General features: G+C 52.8%; 1 protein-coding gene across 4 annotated transcripts in view; it reads right to left on the bottom strand.

Moving 5' to 3' along the window:
- Positions 1 to 21,548, bottom strand: part of ARHGEF6 (Rac/Cdc42 guanine nucleotide exchange factor 6) — a 39,363-nt gene that overhangs the window by 3,939 nt on the left and 13,876 nt on the right. For 3 of the 4 annotated variants that reach the window (XM_065689166.1, XM_065689169.1, XM_065689170.1), the window contains 16 exons: positions 21,032 to 21,233; positions 18,158 to 18,228; positions 17,013 to 17,107; positions 15,061 to 15,156; positions 14,382 to 14,504; positions 13,146 to 13,284; positions 10,903 to 10,962; positions 8,687 to 8,833; positions 7,755 to 7,841; positions 6,712 to 6,790; positions 5,873 to 6,006; positions 5,524 to 5,649; positions 2,900 to 2,920; positions 2,044 to 2,137; positions 961 to 1,050; positions 141 to 240 (listed from right to left, as the gene is read on the bottom strand). In XM_065689166.1, the coding sequence (XP_065545238.1) occupies positions 141 to 240; positions 961 to 1,050; positions 2,044 to 2,137; positions 2,900 to 2,920; positions 5,524 to 5,649; positions 5,873 to 6,006; positions 6,712 to 6,790; positions 7,755 to 7,841; positions 8,687 to 8,833; positions 10,903 to 10,962; positions 13,146 to 13,284; positions 14,382 to 14,504; positions 15,061 to 15,156; positions 17,013 to 17,107; positions 18,158 to 18,228; positions 21,032 to 21,233 (1,664 nt within the window). The remainder of the gene's footprint in view (positions 1 to 140; positions 241 to 960; positions 1,051 to 2,043; positions 2,138 to 2,899; positions 2,921 to 5,523; positions 5,650 to 5,872; positions 6,007 to 6,711; positions 6,791 to 7,754; positions 7,842 to 8,686; positions 8,834 to 10,902; positions 10,963 to 13,145; positions 13,285 to 14,381; positions 14,505 to 15,060; positions 15,157 to 17,012; positions 17,108 to 18,157; positions 18,229 to 21,031; positions 21,234 to 21,548) is intronic. The other variant, XM_065689167.1, reaches the window with a different exon arrangement.

The raw sequence follows: 21,548 nt of genomic DNA, 5'->3' as shown, positions 1-21,548 counted from the left end.
ACTGGAATAGCCTGGTGGCTCCTGCCGGGACCAAGGCAGCAGTCGGTGAAAAGAGCAGAGGCCAAAGGAGAGGGCCTGGGTTTTCCAAGTCTTCCCAAAAAGCAACAAGGGATCGGGAAGCAGGGAGCAGCGGCGCTTACTTTTCCTCCGTGACAGTCTGGCCGTTGCTTCGTGTTTCCTCTATGATGATTTTCTCTTCCTCAGGAAGAAGGACTTGGGGGATGGAGTCTTTACGGGAGCCTGCGTACGAGAGTTAATCATCGGGATGGAAAAGGGGGACGTGTCCCTGATGCCCTCCTTCTCCCTGCCCCTCTGCATGCTGGAGCTGCAGCAGCCTCCAGCTACCTGCCCTGGTTAAATACAGGCTGACGCGTACCACCAACCTGGAGCTAAAGCAGCAATGGGGAACTTTTCAAGAGCGCTCACTGCATCTGAAGCTGCATCATGACTTATAAATGAGATCATTCGAGTAGGGTCAAGAGCTCTCAGAACCATGGCCCCTCTTTTCCACATTACAGTGATTTAATTTGCCATCTCACCAGCAATGATAAAACACTTTTATTTCCAGAGCTGAAGCTGTTAGGTTCTTATGAAGCAACTTCAACACGCAGCTGATTGAGAGATAATACTCATGCTTCCTTTCTAAAGCTCTATGCAACCTGAGATTACCATCAGGTTGCCAGTGCCGACAGCCACAGGCCCTGACTAGGTCTGCTTAATTCCTTAGTGCTGGTGAAATAGCTGTGTCTCATCTGCCCTCCTACCTCCTTCATTCTCTGTGTTTAGAAGAAAAACAATGGCAACTAAACCACTAGGCAGATAAAGCTCCCTTATCTTGAATACCACACAGTTTCCAAGCATGAGTCTCAGTGCTGTATGATGCAACCCTCTGTTTTTTCCCAGAGGGGTTATCAGTGCTGTGGGCAGAGTAAGAACTAAATAATGTGGTTGTGTGCCCACCTGAGCTGAGAGCTTGCTGGAAACCTGCCCCGGTACAGTATGCCTCGATCACCTTCAGGATCTGAGCATCTTCTTCCAGCGCGGCGGTACCTGTCAGACACGGCAGACAGCAGCTCTCACACAAAGGCATGTTCTCTGGGTTCACCTCCCCCAGCCTTTGCTCCCAAGCCCCTTAAGAGAAATGGATGCTGCTTCCTTGACTGAGGCTGCCCATGGGACTTTGTCCTAATCCCCTTTGAGATCCTGCTGGAGCGAGCCCAGAGGAGGCCATGGGGATGCTGCGAGGGCTGGAGCAGCTCTGCTCTGGAGCCAGGCTGAGAGAGCTGGGCTGGGGCAGCCTGGAGAAGAGAAGGCTCCTGAAGGGGAGACCTGAGAGCAGCTCCAGTGCCTAAAGGGGCCGCAGGAAACCTGGAGAGGGGCTTGGGACAAGGGCCTGTAGGGACAGGCCAAGGGGAATGGCTTGAACCTGCCCGAGGGGAGACTGAGCTGAGCTCTTAGGCAGAAGCTCTTCCCTGTGAGGGTGCTGAGGCGCTGGCACAGGGTGCCCAGAGAAGCTGTGGCTGCCCCATCCCTGGCAGTGCTCAAGGCCAGGTTGGACACAGGGGCTTGGAGCAAGCTGCTCCAGTGGAAGGGGACCCTGCCCGTGGCAGGGGCTGGAGCTGGGTGGCAGCAGCCAGGACATCCCGCTTTGCCAGTGGACACCCCTGCAGGGAAAGAGCCTTTTTGTGTTCCCATGGAGACTGCTCCAGGACCCACTGGCATGGTAAGGGTCTGTCCCGGCTCTCAAGACATATTTCGGTGCCTGCTGATGCGCAGTTTTACGGCAGCTTTTATCTACTTGGAAGTCGTTCCTTGGCTTCATACCCACAACAAGACCACCCCCAACCCATGACCTTGTGCTAGGATGGTAGCATGTCCGGCAGTCACGACTGGAAGGAGATCTGTGGGAGGCTTCCAGAAGCCTCCCATGCCCAGCAGCACACAGGCTTGCTCCCAGTATGGGTATCCCATTGTACCAAGGTCCCGTGGGGATCACTGAGTACAGAGACGTCCCCAAGAAGAAAAGGAAATCACAACACTTACTTTTCCGGATAACAAACTCTTCATCTGATGGTTTTCTCTCTGTTTTCCTTTTTGGAAGAAACTTCTTCATTGTTTTGGGACTTTTGCTGGAATCCTATAGAGAAACAGACCCTTGTGTTTAACCAGATTGAGGGGCAGCTCTAACAGCAGAGCAGCACAGTTGAATGCAGCTATATCCTTGTTATGCACGACACTTGAGAGAGCTACAAAGCAGACAGTGACAAAGTTGGGGACAATGAGGCTTTCTGCCTTTTCCATGTGCTGGTTGTGGCCTGCTGCTGCCGGGAACAGCGATGGGGATTGCACCAGGACAAGCCCCTTGGCCAAAGATGTCAAACACATTCACAGCACTTTCAGACTGCTCACGTTGAGTATAGAGAACCCTATAGTATCATTTATTTCCCTGGCTTGCTTTGATTTCCCATATAAAACAGTTGGCAAATGCTATTGCTCCTAAATGCATTCATTTGAGAGTATAAATCCCATACACGTACACAGAGAACAAACAAATACACATGAAGTTAGTGTTTGCTGTCACTCCACAGGTAAGAAGCAGAAGCTTTTATCTATCTCCTTCACTGAGTTACAAGTCTTGCTGATTTGGAGACAATTAGTGTATTAGCAGGTTACATGCAATGCGGATTTTGAGCAGGAGAGGCTTGCCAGGAAGTTTAATACCATAATACTAAATCCTTCCGGAGAGTTAACTCAAAATGTACTTGCCAGCCACTACTGACTCTCATGATAACTCACTGATACAGCCAGGCAAGGGGAGGGTCATGCAAGCACGAGAAGCGTGAACAGGAACAAGCATTCTTTGCCACGACAAGCCAAAGAGAGATGTGTCTACCCTTACCTTTAAGATATAAGACATCCTCTACAATGAATATGCAAAGAAAGAGAAGATGAGTGTGAGAAATTGATGATTTTATTGACCGAGTCCATTAAATCCACAATTCTAAAACACATTTAAATGTTAGTGATTAATGTGGCACACCCTCCGTACTGCTTTCAGAGCACTATCGACATGCAAAGGAGCACGGTGGCATGCAGAACTGAAACCATTACATGTGAAACGCATGGAAAGTGGCCATTAATACACTCTAAACATGTAAAACTAGAGAACATGCCTCCTTGGTTAGTAGTAGGTTTCTGTAGCTGCTGGTTGTGTCAAACAGTGCTTAAAATGCAGGACCTATTGGTACCAGGAATGCTGCAGCCACCCTGCTCGCCCGGCTCCATCCGAGCCCTGGGGAGCAGCTTAGGGCTCAACACCCGTCCTGTGGTCTTCAACCCAACCCAGCCAGGGTGATGGGATGCTCTGCCCACCCTGGTGCTCCCAGGACTGCATCTTCTCCAAGGGGACCTTCTCAGAGGGAACCTGCCATTGACAGCATCAGGCACCAGCATCTCCCCGCTCTGCTGGCAGGACAGGGAGCTCCTGGACACCCCACGGAGGCTCCCATCCCTGGGATGCTCAGCACAGGGAGCCATGTGGCTCTCCTACAGGTCTGGCCAGCCAAGTCCTGAGTCCTGATGTTATAAACCCTTCATCTAAGGCAAAGCAGGCCACTTCAGATAAAGAAAGAAAAGAGAGCAGAAGAAATCATCTGTAAACCTGGGGTTTTTCCCTTCGCAAACCTGAATCCTGACACAGGGCTTTACCCACAGCACCTGCTCTGTCATCTCAAATGGTTACTGGAAACAGAACAGGAAAAATGACCCAATTTCAATGGAAACAACACGAGTGCCGTGCAGTGCGCAAGCAGGGTCTGGGGTTTCCTGAGCACAGCGAGGTACAAGGAAATGCACAAGACTCTGCCAGCCCGCCCTACACTACAGGTGAAGTCACACTGGATGTTTGAACATCTTATCCAAACTCCCCACTCACTTCCACGCAAATAACCTTTGCAGCTTTCATTATCCTTCATTATAGGAAGCATGGAGCTTATTTTGTGCCCTACTTTAAATCAAAGGCAGAGAAGTGAAACAGGAGTGATTAGCGATGGAGCGCCCGGAAGGAGGGATGAGGAAGACGGAGATCTGCTTGGGACAACAATTAAGCTTATCTCCCATCACAGGCTCGTGTTCTCCTTTGAGAGTATGGACTGACCCCACTCCGCCTCTGGTGGACCCATTGGCCTTTGGGTTCCCACCACCGTGGCCAGCACAGCCTGTTCCTATGCAAACCACACAATGGGTCCTTTGATACCTTGCACGCCACCATCCAGCCCACAGCAGCATCCTTTCCTGTCCCTGTGTGGCATAAACCTCCTGCCTGGTTCTGACACTAAGTTTAACTCCTGCTCTGCATCAGGGGACAACTGAGAAACTGCAAAGGAACATGGTGTTAGTGATATCACCCAATAGGGTGAGATGGTTTGGTCTGCCTTAGAAATAAGTATCAGCCTTTCACTTTCACACAGGAAAATCTCTCCTCTTCTTTGCCTTTCTAGCCTATTTTAATTCACCATACAAGCAAGTAACAGTTTAGCCTACGTTATGGATCTGGACCATGGAAAGATCAAGGGTCATTTCCAGTCTGCCTGGTTGCACAACTTAATTCCCACACTGAAATGAGCCCTTTTACATGTTCTAAGAAATCAAAGTAACACAATGCCATGAGGCTACCCGAAATCTCTACCTGGAGCAGCAAACCCACAGCCCCCTCGGCTGCCGGGCTCTCCATCCCTGACTCCTGAGCCCCCATGCCCCCCCGGGCAGTGATGCTCCCAGTGCTGCTGTACCAAGAAGAGTGGCTGACTCAGAACCAGAGTGCTCATTCAGGAAGGGGAACGTTACCCAAGCTGCTGGTGAGTAATCCCCCAAGTTTACCGTGAGGCAGGGAAGGAGAGCGCTGCAGTTGCAGCAGGGGGGTGAGGAGCAGAGCTGGGTTGTATTTTGGGGTTCCCCACGCCGCCTCCTGCCTCCCAGAGGCTTGAGGTTTCTGTGGAGGAAGCGATCCCTGAGGCTGCTGCCTCCTGTGCAGGGTATGGGTGCGTAAAACACTGAGGTGGGTGGTGAAGAGTGCTGCAGGAGCCCTGCTCCATCCACCAAAACACAGGGTGGGAGACATGAAAAACATCAACAGGCTTTTCTCCTCCTCCTCCTCCTCCTGGTGCAGCATTGCTTCTCCATCCTGCAGCACCAGCACGGCTGGAGCTGGAGCACATCCCAGCAGGGAACCCATGGCTCAGACTAAGGCAGGAGGAGGAGAGGATGCAGCTCCACCACCCACCGTGGCACTGCCAAAGGAGTCAATGGGACACACACTGTGGGACCTGCAAGCACACGTGCTCACGCTTCACGTGCAGCACAAAGCCAGCCACAGCGACAAGCACCCATCACAGGGCTGGGGCAAAGCCTGGCAGAGCCATTGCTCTCAGCATCCCATTAACCTGAGCGTCTGTGCCCCTGCTATGGGATGAGAAACCTGGACGCGAGCAGTGGGGATGCTCTGCAGGCACACAGGGTGGTTACCTCTTTGTAACTCAGCGCTGCCGAGGGTCTGAGTGGAGGAGCAGGACGGAGGCAGCTCAAGCTCCAGGGCTTGAGGATTTTGGGGGGTTCCAGAGGCCCACGGATCTGTCCGGCTGAACTAAATGCCTGGGAAAAGAGATGGGAAGCAGATGAAGGCTGTTAGCCACCAAGCAACGCAGGGGGACAAGAGTTCAGTGGGCAGGATACATGTAGAATGGTACAAGCACGACCCAGTTACAAACAGAACTGTAGCATGTGTCCTAGAGCTGTACCTCAATATCAAGGTGCATTCCCTACCCAGCATGAGGGAACGCTGGGCACGGAGCAGATGGGGAGGTGAGACACTCACCGAATGAGCATTCCAGGACTGTGTTTTGGAGATGGTGTTGCACGTCCCCTTGGTCAGCCTTTGCAAGTGGTCCAGCCATTCGTGCAAGTCCTGGCTGGTGCTGCAGGACACAGTGATCCGCTCCGTCATGGTCCCTATGGCAGAGGGTGAAAGAACAGTCTTTAGCTAACAGCAGAGACACAGAGGGTGAGCTCAGCTCGGCACAGCCACAGGATGCTCCTCAGACTGCAGCATCTACTGTCTGCAAAAGGCCAAGGCAAAGATGTGACTGTCCTGCTCCAGGCACCCAGTGCGGGAGCTGCACAGACATCCAAAGGGAATTAGTGAAATGAATGTGTGAGGCATTATTGCATGTTAAAGGCAAGCAAATGCAACATTCCCATGGTTAACAGGACCCTGACACCAAATGCCACCAGCACAAACAGCTGCACTGCAGCCAAAGCACTGAGCATGAATTGACTGCGTAGAGCTACGAGCAATAAGTTGAAGGGGAAAACCAGGAGGAACATTAGGAAAGCTCTTTAATGACCAGAGCTGTTAACAGCCGCATGGGATGGATGCTGGATGCAGACAGGGCACACGCAGCCCAGAGCAGCGCTACTGGGGAAGGTGATTTATCCCATACAGAGCACTGAAGGTCTCCAAAAGCAGCCCAGAGGCAGAGCTGGAGGGCGCTGGGAGGAGGCTGCCTCAACCAGGAGGGAGATGCTCAGGAATTTAGGGAACACACAGTGGAAGCACACAGAAAGCGTGGTGCAGGGGTTAGGGCGAGGAGGAGACCACCAGTACCTCCAGTGGCAGCTGCTGTTGGGACTGGGGGCATGGCCTGGGGCACTGACCTGTGATTTCAAACATGTGCTCATTCCCTTCAGCATCTTCCAGCTTTGTCAGTGTCATTCCCGTCAAAGGCAGCCTTCCCTAAGGGAATTGAGGAGGAGTCAGTGTCTGCATCGGCTTCCCAGCGGCGGTTGTGCTGCTTGTTTTCCTGCCAATTCCTTTCTTTTTAGGAATCACCATTAAAAACTCATTTGTAAAGGCTCCTGACTGCAGGAAGAGTCTCCTTTAATGTATGGATCTCCATTTCCCTGCACAACTAGGTCAAACCCTGGGAAGAGGCTCCCATGACAAGTGAGTCATTCCCGGCTCATCTTCTCCACCTTCCCTTCACTAGATGCAAACCCTTTGTACAACCAAGTCAGAAGGATCAACTTGCCTTGGGTTTGAGGAAGCCTTCCCTGTGCCTCTGCTCTGCGTGTTGAACTGCTTGCTCACAGATGAAACCCAAAAACCCCAGCCAAATCCTTCCCAAACCTTTCCCATCTCTCTTGGGTGTGACAAACGACACGTCAACGCAAGAGCATCCTTCTTCTGGAGTGTACTATTGATGGTTTCAGGCAACCGGAGGGAGCCCAAGCTCCCAACAGCCTGACTGCACCCATTCAAATGGTGAAACTCAAGAAATGCAGGGTTTTGGGGTGCTCCATGGAGAGGAAATGTTGAGCTTTTTACAGAGGGCTTTATAGTAGTGAAATATTCTCCAGCGAGGGCACAACACTGAAATCATGGGGGGCAAAGCCCTACGGCTGGGTCAGGACACCTTCACATCCACATCCTTCTTGAGGACAGCCCGCAGGCCACCATGCTATGAAGGTTTTCCTTCCTACTTTCACAGCATTCACCTACCAAATGCTGTTCAACCACTTGGCAGAACAAAGGCACCAAGTGTCCTGGTAAAACCAAACCCAAGTTCCCAGCCTGGCACACTTGCATGCCACCAGCGAGGTTTAAGGAAGCAGAGGGGGTTGAATTTGGTAGAAGCTATCTGATTTCCTCCCTCACACCCAACGCCTTGCAGCTTCCAATTCAAACAGAGCGTGCCTACCTGATAGATGAACCCACTCATCCGTGGGCTTGCAGACAGCATCAGCAGAACGTTTGAAAACAACAAGAAATAGCGCTCCTCTTTCTCCTGCATGGACATGAGTGTAGGTTAGGCCAGCCTGCAATGCTTCCCAAGTGTTTTCCTCCAGCAAACTGGACCTGCTGCAGCTGGAATCACAGCCTGGGAGAGATCCCCCCCATACCTGTTATTGTGGCTTTTCCTCTTTACAGCATCTCATTGCTGTCCTACTTTTCCCTGCATACATCTTTGCCTGCTTAATCCTCTCCCAGTCATTTCAAACTGCCTCCTAAGACCTTATGTCCTTCAGCATCTCACATGCCAAACCAGACTCTGGGACCAGACCCTATAGGGCTTTGTTTTACAGCTCTTCCCTTCCTGGGGAATACTGGCTACAGCAAGCCAGGAATTCAGTGAGAACAGGCACTTTCCCACAGCAAACATGCAGTGTGCATGGCTTTAACAGCATCAATGAAGGTCTGTGGTGGGATGCTCCAGGACCAGCAGCACAGGAATCCCTCCAGCTATTTCCAAAGCACAGCCAGCTCTGGAGTGGGACGTCACAGCGGGCACAGGAAGTGCAAAATGGTTATGGTAATGCACACTTCCAAGTCACTCTCATTTCTCAGAGTCAGTCACAGGGGGGAAAGGGGGAAATGAACGTGCTATATGACACTGAGATGCTTCTGCTTGAGGAGTGTGTCAGCAAAGACCTGAAGCTAAGCCCCCGGGGTGCCTGGCTCCAACAACATGCACAGTCCCATTGCACAGCTCTTCTCTGGCTAAAATGATTTATTAGCATTGCTTGTCAGTGCTTTGCTGGCCTGCAGTGAGAGTAGCTGCTGCCTGATGCTGTGAGCAAGGGGGTATTTGGACACAATGCCTTCAGGCAGCAGGAGGACCACTGCACTCACCTCGCTTCCCCCGCACTGCACCATAACCTGGGACATGTAGATGATGCTTCCCATCGTTTTTATGTCCTCTCCTTCCCAGCGTTGGATGGATTCGGAAAGGATCTGCAGCTCGAGTTGTTTCCTCTTCCTCAGCTCCTGGCACTGTGCCTGGGAATGGCAGGGGGGGCTTCATTAGCCAAGAGGGCAGGAGCAAACTCAAACCATCCCAACAAAGACGGTTTCACCAGCAACGCTCCCACCAACCACACGGGCTCAGGGCTGGTCATGTCAAGGGATAGGCAAAACCTGCTTGGGTTCTATTACACAGAGCCGGTTGCAGATTTAGTGATCTGTGAAGTAATGAACACACGAAAATGTCACCAAACATGCACCCTGCACTGAGCAAGCTTTTCTTTCCAGACCAGTCCCACCTCTGAGAGCACAGAGTCACAGTTTCCTAACCCAAGACAGCCACAGGGTGACAAGTCTCTGCCTTTGCTGCTGCTCACAGAGGTTTTGCCCATTTTGCCCAAGCAGCAAAGAGAGTTTTAGTTGCAGCAATGCAAAACCCCTGTGAATCAGTTGGGGGGGGTGTTTTGTAACCAGAATCTGCAAACCCAGCAGCAGGGCTTGGCGCGGTGTTCCAGCAGAGCAGCACAAAAAGAAGGTGCTGTAATTGAAAGGACTGCACTGATGCTCAGCAGCTGGGCACTGGAATAGCTCCATGGAGCCGCCAGTCCTTCAGCAGCTCTCCGCAAGCAGAGGACAGCACTGACGGAACAGACAGTCCTGCAAACCCAAGCAAAACTTGCTTTAACTGACCCTCTGCCAAGGGAAAGCTGCTGCAAAGCCAAACCCGGGCTCGGTTTTCACCAGATACTTGGGTTTTTCCAAAGCCCTGCTCCTGGCAGAGATTTTCCTCCTTTTCCAGTTCAGTTTCATACAAACTCTTTGCCTACCCAGATCTTTAAAGTGAGACGCTGCACTAGGGCTAGTTTGAAAGCACACATTTGAACCAAGCTGCGGGGGCTTCCTCTGGTTTTGCAGCTCCAAATCCAACATTCCCAGGATGCAAATCCATGTGAAATCCACAGCAGTGCATCGCAGTCTGTGCAGAGGCACCACTGCAAACCACAGCAGCTCCATGGTCCCTCCCTGGTCCTACTACGGGACCAGGCATCTGTCACGAGGGGCATCTCTGCCCATCTGACCTCAGATCCGCACTGGACCTCTTCAGTTATCTCACAATTAAGTTACTCAGCACCCAAGTGCACATTTCAAGTAAACCCATCCATTGCTTACGAGCACTCCTGTAGATTAACATCACCTTGTAATTTCACTGAATTATTCCCCTATTATCTACCAGAACGAATGGAAGGGGAGCTGGGTTTCTAAGTAAATGCAACATAATCGCCCTTTCCTGTTTTCTATGAACTTTCTCCTCCCCATCTTTTATCTGCACTGCTAAGCATCGAAAAACTTGCATCTGCAGTGCTAAGGAAGGAAGTTGGACCACATCTGGAGTGGTTGTAGTGAAAGGTATTCAGGCTACAAAGTGAGAGAGACTACAGTTTCCTTAACAACTGAGAAAAGCTTTGCTGGGTAAAAGCTTTGCGCACGTGGGTGGCTTTTCCCCCTCTTTTTCCTCTCAGTGCAGCAGGACTTGGAGGGGTACAGGTAACACAGCTCACAGGAATAGGTTTGTTAGCTCGGACTCAGCCCTTTGCTTGCGCTGTTCCCCACAGCAAAGTCCCTGCAATATGGTCAAGGTCTCCCGACACCCATGGAGCAAAAACCCTCTGCAAAACCAAGAGTCACTCGATGGGCACCAGCAGTTGAGTCAGGCAGCCCTGGTAACCTTTCACAGCTCATCTCAGTGAGCACGGAGCGCACTGGTTTTAGGTGGCAAATGATCAGGGTATGGAGGCAAAAGGACATGAAAGGGACCCTGTCATCACCACCACCACCCACACGTGGCTTTCTGCCGCGGAGAACACTGAGCATCCTTCATCCCTTCATCCTTCCGGCTGGGACCACGGAGCCGGGGTGCAATTGCTGGGAACACGCAGCCAGAGGGGCAGCTCTAGGGCTTGAGACTTGAGATTAAGATGCTTTAAACCCCATCTTTTCCATTCCAGAAGACTTATTTTGTTTCTAATGGAGGAGACAAATGTCAGGCTTGACTCATTCAACGCAGCCCTGAAACGGAGCGCGCTATTTTAAGAACTGCCACCTACCACAAGGGACTTGAAGGATGTGACGGCTTTCAGAACCTCTTCGTGATCTGCATGCGCCTCCTAGTGAAGGGAGAGAAGAAGCCTTCAGCCACCACCACCATCAGCATCATCACCCTGTGCAGCACCCACTGCCCCAGGGCACCCAGGGCTGCAGAGCCCACAGAGGGGCTGCTGGAGGGGACAAAACCTCCCAGGTACCTTCCTCACCACGCAGTTCAATGGGACGTGGTTTAAAGCAACCATGCAATTCATTAATACCAATTTAATGAGTGTAAAGTGGGCACAGCAAGAATAGATGTGATTTTACTCAGGACAAACTCAGCTTGCAAAGAAAATCGATGAAACCAGGCAGAGGTGTAGGGCGGATTGCTGGCTTCACCTTCAGGAAGGAAACTCCCATTGGCATGCATGGTATTGTAGCCATTGCCCCATCAAGGGTACCATTTCCATGAGCATCAATGGGAGCTTCACCCGCAGGCTGAAGGGAGCAGAGACCTCGTGGGTTAGGGAGGGGAAAGCAGGATGCTGCCCCCTTATCTCTGACTGCAGCTGCATGCCAGTGCTCTCCTAGCACCTTCCCCTGGATCTAGGGCCCCACAACATAAGCTCTTCACCATCCAGTCTTCACGCCAGGCAAATCCTAAGGTGTCCAGGTTGTGATGGAGCAGTCCCTGCAGCTGCCAGGGATTGCTCACCTCTGAATCTGGGATGAGGACTGCCCTGAACATACCTACCCTGTTTCCAGCTGCGCAGCAGGAGAGGGAATGCTCTGGTACACTCCACACTGCATACATCTGCATTGAACACATCCATCCTCCTCCCACGGCATCACAGCTTAAACCTCAACCCTACTGATTCATGCAACAAACCTCCCACACTCAGCTTAGAAACTAAGAGGAATAGGTGATGTGTGTGTCCCTGAATCCACCGCTGAATCCCACACAGCATCCTGTGAAGAGCACGCTGTCTCTGCACGGGCATGGTGGCTGCAGCCACGCTCAGCTCAGTCCCTGCAGCTCAGCTAAGCTGGGTGAGAGCAGGACAGGTCTGTGGTGCATACAGTGCTCTTACACCCTGTGCCAGCGCCTCAGCACCCTCACAGGGAAGAGCTTCTGCCTAAGAGCTCAGCTCAGTCTCCCCTCGGGCAGGTTCAAGCCATTCCCCTTGGCCTGTCCCTACAGGCCCTTGTCCAAAGCCCCTCTCCAGGTTCCCTGCAGCCCCTTTAGGCACTGGAGCTGCTCTCAGGTCTCCCCTTCAGGAGCCTTCTCTTCTCCAGGCTGCCCCAGCCCAGCTCTCTCAGCCTGGCTCCAGGGCAGGGCTGCTCCAGCCCTCACAGCATCCCCATGGCCTCCTCTGGCCTCGCTCCAGCAGCTCCACGTCCCTCTTGTGCTGCTGCCCCAGGGCTGGATCAGGGCTGCAGGGGGGCTCTCCCCATTGCACAGCAGAGGGGCAGGATCCCCTCCCTGAGCTGTGCTCACGCTCTGGGGGTGCAGCCCAGCACATGGGGGGTGCTGGCTGGGATGTGCAATGAATGGCCCTGGTGAAGTGGGCTGAGTAATTAATACTGGAAGAGGGAAAAAGCAAACCCAGCTGAAACCAGACTTTGTTGCTTCTGTTTCCTTCGCCTCCTTATCCCACCCTCGGGGTTTACATGCAGCAGCATCCACAGGCAAGGAGCAGAGCTCCAGCAACAGAGATCTCTACAGGAGAGGGGGGGAGACATATCCTGAAGCAGATCTGCCACTTGCTGAGGGTCTCTGTGTCCCTTTGCTGCTCCCCCTGCTCCCAGGCACTTGCCCAGTGTCGGCCCCGGCTGCCAGGTCTACCTCTGCCTCCACCATGGAGCACAAGCCTGGGGTGAGGGTTGGGAATGTGCCTGGGAGCAAGCGGCATTGGAATGTCATGAAATGGAAATAAAAACAGTGATTTATTAACCGCTGTGCAAATAAATACCAGCTGTGGCCTGACCCTCAACTCTGCTTTTACTTGTGCTGGAAATAGCCCATCTCTGAGGATGGGCTGGAGCAAAGAGCAGGCGATGCCTTCCTACAGCATCCCCCAGACCCTTCCACTGCTTCCCCACTTCCAATCTGAATGGTAGCTAATGCCTCCTGGAGCTGGGACACCCCCCTGGAGGGGTACTAAGTACTTGTAGCAATGTGGTGCTCAATGGGCAGAGCAGCTTGCGGGGGGGCAGCACCAAGGGGCACATCCTGCCCAGCAGCCCCCCGCATCCCACCTACCTCCATGTGCCGCTCCAGCTCCTGCAGCAGCGTCACGTATTTATCCAGCCTCAGGAAGGGTTTGCTGAGGCTCGTGGTCAGGATGAGAATGCCGGGGTTGGCCGCACCCTGGCTCTCCATGAACTTCTCCAGCTCATCACTATAAATAGAGACAACAACAACAAGGAGGAGGAGGGCTCCCCACTGCCGAGGGCTGTGTTCTGCTGCCTCCCACACTCTCCTCATGGCCAGGGCTCTGCCTTTCCCAAGGCAGCTCAGCCTCCCACTTTGAGCATCTCAGCACCACAGACCCGGCAGGGAGCTGCGAGCTCCCAGCCGAGCAGGACCCTGCTCCCCAGGGATGCAGGGGAGGTGCTGTGCTGGAGGATGCTGCAGCAGCGCGCTGGGATGCAGGTGGTAGCACGTACATCACCCCGGAACACACGGCCTCTGTGTGTCAGCACATCTGCCAAAGCTGGTTCTTGGATTGATGGAAGGAAAGGGGTCAGATTGAGGAACCACATGAGTGAGTCATTTACAGGAGTCAGGCTTTGCGTTAGGCTGAATCAAAGCTGGATTTTGGGAGGTAAGTAAATATACTATGAGTTCCCATTGCTGAATGGAAAGGCTTAAACAGTGTGGTCAGGGGTCCTGGCTTTCCTATCACTGCAGGGAGAACAGCTAAAGTGCATTAGGGGTGACACAGATGTAGGCTTTTGGCTTGGCATGCTCTTTAGCATGACATGACTCAAATTCAAGTGGGACATGAAGAAAGACGTTATTACTGCTATGTACCAATGACCCTGCAAATCAACTTTGTGGTTCAATAGCAGCTCAATTGACAACTCAGGTGACTCTGGGTGACTTGATAACCACCCTCCTTTTGCAACGATGTGCTCCACACACCATAGTGCCATACGGGAACACACTCCCCTGTGAGTGGGTCTGAAACAGCATCTCTGTCCTTAGCAAGCAACAATCAGAGGAGATGCTACTGCATGGGCTGAGATTGCCTCTGTTCTACTGAAGAGTCCTGTATGTGCAGACAGGACCTGTGAACACAAGCAGCACAAGTTGTGTCCATGCTGGAGCTAAGAGCCCAAAGCCCCAGCAGTTTTCCCATCGGCAGGATCCCATGTTATTCCCTTGCTCTATTGTCAAACTACAGGTCAGAAGCCACACGAAGCCAAGTGTTAATGATAAAAGGAACTTCTTAAAGGCAGGATTTCAGCCTCCATCTCCTCCTCCATCACTCACCTGTGTTGTGTGAGCACGTTGACTGCTGAGGGGTGGTTAGCACAGTAGGTCAGGTACAGGGAGCGGAACTGGGGCATCAGGTTCATGAAACAGCCTCCCACACGCTGCTGGTTCTCGGGGAGCCTATGGACACCAACTCATCACGTTAAGCCTCTTGCTCTGCACCCTGCACCTACAGCACCCTCAGGGATCTGCCCAGGAACCACTTGCTGCACCGGGACATTCCCAAGGCACCACATAACTGCAGCACGGAGCGGAATACCCAGTATTCCCAATATTCAGTCTCTTCCCCATCTCCTTTCAGCCCTTCCAAAGGAGAGGCCAGGCTAAGGCTGCACACATCTGCCAGCTTCCCTGTGGGAAACCATCACCTTTAATAACCTGCTCTTTGCTCACTGGCAATCCCCATCTTCCTGCCTGCCAGGTCTCCCACCCTGTTTGTGTCTGCATCTTTGGTCTAGGTACACTTCCAGGTCAGGTCTGGGACTCTCTCATTCAGCAGACGCCTTAACAGTAGAAATGTCAGAGCTTCTCCTCCCTTCCCTCAATCCTGTTATTCCCTGCTCTATTTAACAAGCCTAAGACAGCAGCCAGGAGGAGCATTAACGAACAGGTCTTTCTATTATTTTTAGCTGCAGTTTAATAGCTTAACCACCTCAGTGCTACGGCATGAGCTTACTTTGCAACTTCTTCCAAGGCTTGGTTCAGTGTCTGCTGGAACGCAGAGATTTCTTCCATGTTTCCCAGCAACGACGCGATGTCCACAGCACTGAGCCTAAAAGAATCAAATCAACAAGGAGCATCAGAGAGGGATTGCTCCAGGGAGCACCCCCATGGTTATTTGTCCTTCCAGAAAGACCCAGGGATTTCTCCTTCCCCAGCTACACCATCAGACGTAGGAAAATCCAAACCTCGCGATGTGCTACAGACCACAGCCTCCCGGAGAAGATGCCTGCTGCCAAGGATTATCTTAATTGGATTTTAATCACTTAATCACACTAATCTCCTCCGACGTTTAGCTGTCTAATAGGCACAGACAGACGGGATTTCAGCCAGGGGTGGGGAGGGAGGTGTGGACGCAGACACAGACAGCTTTGTCTGCAGGGATTCACGCTGTGCGGTTCCCTGTGGCAGGAGGGTCCTACAGAGCTGCTCCTTGGGTAGAGCTTGCTTTGTTCCTTAGAATCATAGAACAGTTCGGGTTGGAAAGGACCTCAAGACCATCCAGTTCCAACCCCCTGCCATGGGCAGGGACACCTCACACTAAACCATCCCACCCAAGGCTTCATCCAACCTGGCCTTGAACACTGCCAGGGATGGAGCACTCACAACCCCCCTGGGCAACCCATTCCAGTGCCTCAGCACCCTAACAGGAAAGAATTTCCTCCTTAGATCCAATCTAAACTTCCCCTGTTTCAGTTTGAACCCGTTACCCCTTGTCCTGTCACTACAGTCCCTGATGAAGAGTCCCTCCCCAGCATCCCTATAGGCCCCCTTCAGGTACTGGAAGGCTGCTATGAGGTCCCCATGCAGCCTTCTCTTCTCCAGGCTGAACAGCCCCAACTTTCCCAGCCTAAGCCCCAACTTTCTCAGCTCCTCACGAGAGATGGATTCTTCCTAGCCAAAGCTTTATGTGTTTGCTTCTGAGAGAGCCATCCCCAGAGTCCCTCTCATACCACCCTCATTTGCTGCCTACAACGCTGAGAGCTCGAGACGTTTTCACAGCTGAATATGTCCCACATGGAGATCTGGGGAAGGAGGAGAGGTTTAAATACAAAGGCCATAAGACACCACTGCCCCATCTCTCCAGACCGGACCACGTCTGCTTTTTGCCTGTGATGCTCGGGAGTACCCGGTCCCCCTGCAGCGTGTTTGGCCACAGGGACCCCAGCCCCAAACGCAGACACAAGGACAGGGTCGCTGATGGCACCTTCGGAAGAGTGACTGAAGCTGAAGCAATAAGCAGGAGGTGAAGATGTTGCACCAGGGTGAGACCGCCAATGGGAATGTGCTGATAGGCACCAGCATGCTGGGTAAGCACAGGGCGGCGTGTGGATGGAAACACATCAGCTTATTCCACACGTAAGCCCTGGCAACGCTCCCCCTTGGTGTTGCTGAGGCCTAAGGGATGGCAGCGTGCTCTTCCCAAGCATGAAGGTACTTAAAGCCGGTAGCTGTGCAGATGGGAACGCTGGAATGCAGGAACAGGGGAGTCACTTCTTGCCCAGCAGCAGTTTTGATCTAGTGAGAGGCAGTCTGACCACAGAGAATACAGGGCATCGTGCACCAAGTGAAGAGAGGATGAGGAGGTACCCCCTGGGGCTGAGAAGTCACACCAAGGCAGATGGCAAGGGGAGAAGCCATGCACTGGGAACACGCATGCTGCGACAGCCACACAGAGGGTTCAACAGGAGGATCTGCCCATCTCGAACACAGCCCGATGCCTGCACCACCTCTGAGGAGCAGGGAAGAGCAAGGAACTACAATGTGGGGGCTTTTGTGGTTCATGGAGAAGCTGTGAGGCTTTACAAGAAGAGCAGCAGCAAGCCCTAAACATCCGTAAGCAGGGAAGTAATGAACTCTGGTCCATTTTACGGGGTTCTCTGCACCTCGGATGCCCTTATATCTTACTTATCATAAGACTGGAGGGGTCTTAAGTAAGTTCCCAGAAGTGACTGTAGCTCCTTCGCATAATCTCGCTCTGTTTCCAGAATGTTTTGCAACACCTAAGGGTGAGAGACACAGCACTGAGTACATCCTTGTGCCAGCAGCTCAGGAACACGACATCAGCTTCCGAGTGGGAAAAAGCATGGAAGCTCATTTCAAACCCAGAGATTACATTTGTTACCGCAGACCCCAGAATGCTCAGGAAAGCCCTGGGAGTCCAACCTAGGGATCTGACTTTGGAAACTAGGGGAGGGCTGGAAAGGAGGCGTTAACGGCTGCTCCTTCTCTGGCATAGCGTGACCGCAGCGTCAGCTCAGCTCCGAGTTCACCTCTCTGCAGCCAGTTCATCCCTGGGACACCCCTGCCTGCACGCTGCCGCTCAGCACTCGGGTTTCTCGGTGTGGATGAGCTCTGGGGACAGAGGAGGTGGCCCTGGACCAGCATTTCTGCTTCACTTTGTTTGAAACACGTTTAGACATGCTGACGAGCACGTCCCACCTGCGGCACGGAGAGCCAGGGACGTCCATATGCAGGCGTCTCAACTCCCTTACACTGCAGGAAGGCGCCTGCCCCTCTCTGCCAGACCTGGGGCTGGTGGAGGAGGCTCCTCCATGCCTTCTGCAGCCCCAGTTCATAGCCCAGCTCCGAAGCCCGGCCCAGGGGACCAGCCAGGCTGGGAGCTGTGGGGCTGCCCCATCTCTAAGGCACAGGCAGGGCAGGCAGCTGGGGGTGTAACACCCCCAATCAACACCCCCAATCAGAGCCCTAATCTGGCTTCCTTCATGCCCTGCCATTATCTGCCCATCTTTATCAACACCCTGCAGCCCACGGCAACGACTGGAACAGAGACATTGCGTTCCCCAACATCCACCTCAAAGCTGCCACCTCTGCTGCGTTATCTCTAGAGTCTTTCCTCTTGACATCTTGCAGCAACTTCCATTCATTGTCTCGGCAGCCCTAAATCAAGGGAACGGCAACAACCACATTGAACTACACTCACATCCCCAGTTGTTACCAGCTGCTCCAATGATTTCTAAGGGAAGAAGCCACTTCAGGAGCCTAATAATATGCTACTTATTAAAATGTACGCTCAGCACTTTGGAACTTACCACCGGGTAATAATTCTTTGTCAGCTGAGTGCTTTCAAGTCCTTTTAATGCTTTGGGAGAGAGCGGTTTATCTGCACAGAGAAAAATACATCAGTAAATGACAGTGCACAGCTCGCGTTGTCGCAGCAGGAAAAGTCAGCGCCACAAACACAGCATCACCCCCGCGAGCGCAGCCCTTCAGCCACAGGGTGGTTTGCCTGCTTCAGAAGAGCCAGGAGCAGCCCAAAGCTGCGCATCTGAAGGGGGCCACAGGGATGCTTGACATCATTTCACCCATCAGGGACTGACGGGTGACAAGGTCTAGCGTGAGGCATCCCTGCCCATGGCAGGGGGTTGGAACTGCATGATTTTAAGGTCCTTTCCAACCCAAACCGTTCTATGACAGTGCAGCAGCCGAGTGAGCAGCACCAGCAGCACCGCACAGCCCCTGCCAGCTCCCTTACAGGTCTGCTCTGAAATCCCTGGCAGCAGCCCCGTGTCTGGCACTGTTTGGAGCTACAGCGTGGCTCCAACCAGCCCACAAAATCCGGGGTTTAAAACTGGCTGTCTATCAGAAATGCTGGATCCGGCGTTGTGTTCCAGGTGATTCACAAGGCACTCGATGCCAACACCCATCGAGGGGCTGGACCCTGACCCCCACATCATTTGTGATGCAAAATCCTTCTCTGAATGAAGGCAGATTTGAATAAACCTGGAAATCATCGAATCATGGAATGGTTTGGGTTGGAAGGGACCTTAAAGCTCCTCCAGCTCCAACCCCTGCCACGGGCAGGGACCCCTTCCACTGGAGCAGCTTGCTCCAAGCCCCTGTGTCCAACCTGGCCTTGAGCACTGCCAGGGATGGGGCAGCCACAGCTTCTCTGGGCACCCTGTGCCAGCGCCTCAGCACCTCACAGGGAAGAGCTTCTGCCTAAGAGCTCAGCTCAGTCTCCCCTCGGGCAGGTTCAAGCCATTCCCCTTGGCCTGTCCCTACAGGCCCTTGCCCAAAGCCCCTCGACTGCTGCTCCATCCAGCCTCCCCCAGCCCGTGTTTGTGCTAGGATTGCCCCGACCCAAGGGCAGGACCTTGCCCTTGGCCTCGTTGAACTCCAGCCTACCCATGTCCTTCTGGATCCCATCCCTCCAGCGTGTCAACTGCATTACACAGCCGGGTGTCATCAGCAAACCTCCTTCTGCATTGCTAAGTCTCACGGACAGCAATTACTTTCACACCGATAGCACGGGAGAGGCTTGAAGTGGTAAATTCAGCCCCTGGAAAGCACAGCTGGATGTATTGTCTAATCATTGCCCTTGCAGAGCTCCCTGTCACTTCCAGCCGGGAGCTCTGTGCCTCATTTAAAGCCTCGGAGCAGCTTTGCTCCGCTCAGCACGTCATTCCCACCCAAAGGGCACGCTTAGGGCACAGTGAGGTACAGACACCGCTGATAAACTCCATTCAGAGAGACAAGCCCCACACTTGGGAGGTGAGGAAAGCAGCTCCCCACGGCTGCAGCCCCCAGTCCTGGGGCAGGAGGGGGTCAGCATCCACCCCTGCATCCGTCATTTGCAACCCAGCCACGTGTCCTCAGCAAGCAGAGAGCAGGGGAACGAAGGAACAAAGCCTCCTCCCAGGTGAAATGGGTGCTGGAGAGAGGATCTGGAGGGAAAAGCTGTAGGGATGGGGTCCTCCATCTGGATCAACGGGAGGCTCACCCTTGGCTTCAATGAGGTGCTGTTCTTTCACGCAGCTCCCATCGGATTCCCCCACAGGACTGATGTTTGCTCTCCTTTCTCAATACCATTCCGCACTGCCTTCATTAGTGATTCCCGGGTTGTGCCAGACAAGGCTTCAACCCGCTGCAAGGCCTGCTCCAGCTCAGACAGCATTTCCCAGGGGGAAACAGCGGGAGATGGGTTATCCTAACAGTGACTTTTTCATGTAGAATTAAACAAAACCTGGCCTAATTCTGAGCAATCATTGCTTTTAGTCTTCCTTCCTTTGCTTTTGTGCTTCCAAGTGTGGGAGCAAGGATGTCTAAAGGGGCTGTACGCTTCGTAGACCACGTGTTAGAGGCCAGGGCTGATCCGGAGCCATAAAACCAGCACCGAGCACACAACAGGTCTCTGTCTGGGGTAAACCCTCGAGGCACATTAAGGAATTAAGTTGAATTTGGTAAAGAAACAAGTGTTTTGTCACACAATGGCCTCGGAAGCACAAGGGGGTGAGCGGTTTGAATGGATACGTAAGGCGACAGGGGCTTGCTTCCTGGCATCACCACCCCACATGTGGTTAAAATCACACCGCAGAAATGGGAAGGACACTCAAGACAAAGCTCAACGAAGGCAGACGTCACCGCATGGATCATACCTCCCTCTTCCTTTCTCAGTATCACAGCAGAAGATGCATCTGGGGGGGGCGATGCACTATGTGAAACCAGCCGTTGCTATGGACAAAAGGGAACCATTCCCTGGGGCCACAGGGTGGTGTTGGTTGGATAGGACCGTGAGCATCCATTCCAGCACTGCCAGAAACAGCAGGATCAAACAGAAACACATCTCCTGACCAAGGTCTCTAACAAAGAGCTAACTCCGTGCTCAGGCACTGGAATAACCTGGCGGCTTCCCAGGACAAAGGGGACCACCGCAGCCATCTCTGGCTGCATCCTCCGGCAACACCCAAGGAGCAATAGAACGGGGAACAGGGAGAAGCAGCTCTCAAACAACTCATGCACAAGCCTAGGCTTCACGTTCTGGCCTCATTCATCCTTCCATTAGGAAGGATGCTTTAAGGATGCAAATGGCCCTTAATAAATAGCAGCAATTTCCCAAAGGCACAAGGCCCTCCACTGCATTACAGCGCTGTCATTCGATCAGCCCTTGGAAGCAATGTGCTTACCGGCGGATTTGATTTCCCTGACGTAGTTGCTTGGGAACCAGCCTGTTTTTCCATTCAAGGTCCCTTCCCACCAGCCCCCTTCTTCAACGCGGGTGACATAAATAATGTCTCCTTTGTTAACGGAGAGCTCATCCTCGTTGGTCTGCTTAAAGTTGAACCTGGCCTTTACCACCAGCTGATGGCTGCCATTCTCGGTCATCTCCTAAGGAAAGAAACATGGGAAAACATCAGTAAATAGTCCAAGAAAGCAGAAACCACGAGGACGAGGCATTGTTCTGCTTTGTTGTGACAGCTGGGGTTTCAGTATTGCTCTTTAGAACAAGCAATAATGGCTTGCTGTTGTGTAAGCAGGCCTGCCAGAGGACCACAAGGTCCCTCCCAAGCATTGATTTAGCTCCACAGCGCAATGGACAGCAGACAGGAATCGCTCTCCTCCTGCCACACAGAGGAGCACTGCATCCATCTCCAACCAAGGCAGCTGAGCTGTGATGGAGATGAACGGAGAACAAGCCTCGTG

Source organism: Lathamus discolor, chromosome 9, assembly GCF_037157495.1.
Source record: "Lathamus discolor isolate bLatDis1 chromosome 9, bLatDis1.hap1, whole genome shotgun sequence".
Classification (NCBI taxonomy): domain Eukaryota; kingdom Metazoa; phylum Chordata; class Aves; order Psittaciformes; family Psittacidae; genus Lathamus; species Lathamus discolor.
Note: the sequence above shows the minus strand (reverse complement) of the source record. Positions and strands in the feature narration are given on the sequence as shown.